General features: G+C 38.5%; 1 protein-coding gene across 6 annotated transcripts in view; it reads left to right on the forward strand.

The window, feature by feature from the left end:
• The window catches only part of NAPEPLD (N-acyl phosphatidylethanolamine phospholipase D), a 54,577-nt gene extending 52,206 nt beyond the window's left edge, over window positions 1-2,371 (forward strand). For all 6 annotated transcript variants that reach the window (XM_039519418.1, XM_039519417.1, XM_039519416.1 and 3 more), the window contains exon 5: window positions 1,380-2,371. In XM_039519418.1, the coding sequence (XP_039375352.1) occupies window positions 1,380-1,508 (129 nt within the window). In that variant the 3' untranslated portion in view covers window positions 1,509-2,371. The remainder of the gene's footprint in view (window positions 1-1,379) is intronic.
• The last annotated feature ends 1,272 nt before the right edge of the window (window positions 2,372-3,643 follow it).

A 3,643-nucleotide genomic window follows, 5' to 3' on the forward strand; every position in this document is an offset into this window, starting at 1 on the left:
GGGGTAGCCAGGTTAGTCTATATCTGCAAAAACGAGGAGTCTGGTGGCACTTTAAAGATTAACAGATTTATTTGGGCATAAGCTTTCGTGGATGAAAAACCCCACTTCTTCAGATGCACATGTACTGCTAAGTTTGCTTTTATTGCTGTATCATTTGCAGACAGGCAGAAGTTAGAATATTATAGGTGTAAATCACATTTTACATGTTTAGTAAAGTGTTTATATACTGTCTAATCCTGCATAGTTAACCGTTCCTTTTGTAGTTAATTTGAGGTACACTTTATTGACAATTTCATATCCTGTTCTATTGCTCAATTTTTACCTTCATAAACAAGTTTCTAATATAGGTAATATTTGCCACTGTTTGTAAAATTGTAGTTTAGGGGAAATTCTTGTTAAAACATCTATATGCATTTTATCTTGTAACTAGTAGCCTGGATACTGAGTTATTAAGGCAGCAACATATGTAAACACAGTATCTTTGATACAGCGTTTCACATCCAGGCTACCTTGAATAGTCTGTGCCTTTAGTATCCAAGATACAAGGAGTGCTTTTTACATTATTCTGAATACACATTGAAAACTCCCTTAAGCCTTTTTTTAATATGCTTTGCTTTGTATTCAAGATAGCATTGCCTAGAAATGCTGTGTGCATAGTATACCTTCTTCAGATGAAGAGTTCATATTATCTACATTTATTTTTAAAAATGTAACGCAGCAAGGAGCATTGAAATGACAATTTGTTTGCTTGAACAATTAAACTGAATAACCTTTAAATGTGGGAGAGGGAAGTATTTATTTTTTGTTGATCATGACAGGGAATGCATTTTTCTAAAACTGGGAAAGAAAGTGCCATCTACTGAATCACCAACCCCACTTCCTCCAGTACTTAACTTTTCCCCATGGTTCCCAACCCAGGAGTGAACTGGTCCTGGTTTATTTAAGAACTCTTATCCAATGGGGTGTGAGGTAGTATGGATTTTGAGTCATAGATGCATATTTAGCTAGTATTGTAAAGATTATAGGTCATCTGTTGTCTGTTACTATTTGTATAATTTCAGTGGGGGTGTTTTAAATAATAATAAAAACCTCCAATCCCCCCCCCCCAAACTTTCATGTTCACTTAATCTCAGAAAATGTACACCTGGTATACATTGCCTATTATATCTAAAAGGTGAACCAGTTTGTGTAGAGCAGTGGTTCTCAACCTGTGGCCCAGTCAACACAGAGCTGCAGCCCACATGACATCCTCAGGCCCATAGTAGTAGTGTTGGATGCGGCCCACAATGGTAAATAGGTTGAGAACCACTGGTGTAGAGCTTGAAAGCCATATTTTATCTAATGCTGGCATTGTATCTCTTTCTCCCCTCCATCCCCAGTATTACTTGGATCCTCCAGTTAAATTGAATGAAGCCCTTGAAAGATATGGCTTGAAACCTGAGGATTTCTTTGTCTTGCACCATGGAGAATCACGAGACTTGAATATAAATGATGATGGATTTGAATAATAATTCTAAAAAATCTGGAAATTCTTTGAGCCTTGTTTTGATTTGTACTAGGAAATAATGAACAGATTGATAGCTTCATAACCCTCTAATGAAATTTTCTAAAAATTTGTACTGGATTTTTAGACTCCAGGTTTGTTAATTTCAGAGGTAAAAATTGTATGCCTGCTTGATCACACAATTGCTTATAAACTGAATGGCATATTGAGAGATGATTTAAACACTACTTAATGTACAAAGCATTAATTGTCTAGAAATGCCTTGTAATTTCAACTATGTACGTCCACCCCAAAAAATGCTTTATTTTAATTTTTTCATATATGGTTTTATGGGGTGGAGTCTTCCACCTGTTGTGAAAGCATGTTTAAAGTAAAATACTGATTTTACTGAATGCCTGTATGTTTGCATTTCATGAGAAACTAAAAATGATCTAAAGAAATGTGCCTTTTTAAAGAGAGATTACTTAAGATTTGCATCATTAATGCATAATTACTGCTGGCCAGAATATCTGTATTCTTTCATTGTTTTAAAATTACTCTATCATAAATCTAAATATTTCTATTGTTTTGAGATTGGTTTTCCTTGTCAAATACAATACAAACTCATTTTGCTCCTATCTGAAGTCATGATTCAGCCTTTTATTTCTGTATTTTTTTTTTCCCAAATAAGCAGAGGCACTGATGGCATTGTCTCAAATACGGGCTATAGAAGACTTTTCACAGCTTCCATATGGTTTTACTAAGCATGCTGTGGGATTATAAAATTTGTGCAGTATTGTAAAACTTGGCAAAATGCATCTGTATTAATTGCCATACTGATTTACAAAATAAAGTCTATTGCCAGGAAAATTGTAATTTTCCTTCACATTTCATTGTAAAAAGTTGCTTTACTATTTACAGGATTGTTAGTTATACCAAAACATAAGTCTTACTGCAGGGTACGTTGTTCTGGGAATGCATTGCACATTAAATTCATAAGAACGGCCATAGTGAGTCAGACCAAAGGTCCATCTAGCCCAGTATCCTGTCTTCTGACAGTGGCCAGTGCCAGGTGCCCCAGAGGGAATGAACAGAACAGGTAATCAAGTGATCCATTCCTAGCCTCTGGCACACAGAGGCTAGGGACACCATCCTTGCCCATTCTGGCTAATAGATGGACATATCCTCCATGAACTTACCTGGTTCCTTTTTGAACTCTGTTATAGTCTTGGCCTTCACAACATCCTTGGGCAAATTGTTCCACAGGTTGACTGTCTCATGGGGGACTTCCCCCACTTTTTTTCTTGTTAGTGGTTTAATACTAACATTGTATCTGCAGCTTCTGAACTTTTCAATTGTCTAAAATATATTTTGGGAAACGTAGAGCAGAAGAGAGATCTGAAGGCTGTGGAAATCATAAGGGAGAGCAAGGGCAGGCCTGTGCTGTGGGCGGCACAGCTGCAGCAGTATAGTGCTGATACGTCTTACATTAACAGAAGGGGTTTTTCCATCAATGTAGATAATCCCTGCCACCTTCTCTCTTCCCTCCCTGTGAAGAGCCTCCATATGCACATACCCTCATTTTCCCCAGGCAGTATAACATTCAGGATGTTATAGATCCTTTTGTGTACTCTCACTTTGCCAATGCCCCAGAAAGAATACCACATGGACAACTGAAGAACCACTTCAAGCCCTACAGTCAGCAGTTAGATGCTGCAGAGTAGGAAAAATATGCCAGCACAGACCACATCTCTCCACTCAAGTCAATCTGCTGTCAGCAAGCCCATGTGAACATGTACTCTGTGCTCTCCTGCACCCTTGTGATCCAGTAATTGGCCAGAATCCACATGCTGGCAACATGCAAGTTTCTCTTCCTTCAGCAATCAAGGTATTTGTGCTGTCAGTTCCAAACCTCCATGCTGTGTGGTTTTGGGGACACCACATAAATCTGCCCTCCCACCACACCAGAGCTATTGCCTCATTTCCTGCCCCCTCTGCAGCCACAACCCCTATACCTGCTCCCCCTGAAGTCCTTGGTTTTCAGTTCCTCCCCACCTGATATAACAAAACTTTTGCCTAGGCTCTCTGCTGGCTATTCTGCTGTGTTCAAAGTAAACCTCCCCATAAAATAAAAAACAGCAACTTGCAGCAAGCAACATG

Source organism: Mauremys reevesii, linkage group 1 (assembly GCF_016161935.1).
Source record: "Mauremys reevesii isolate NIE-2019 linkage group 1, ASM1616193v1, whole genome shotgun sequence".
Classification (NCBI taxonomy): domain Eukaryota; kingdom Metazoa; phylum Chordata; order Testudines; family Geoemydidae; genus Mauremys; species Mauremys reevesii.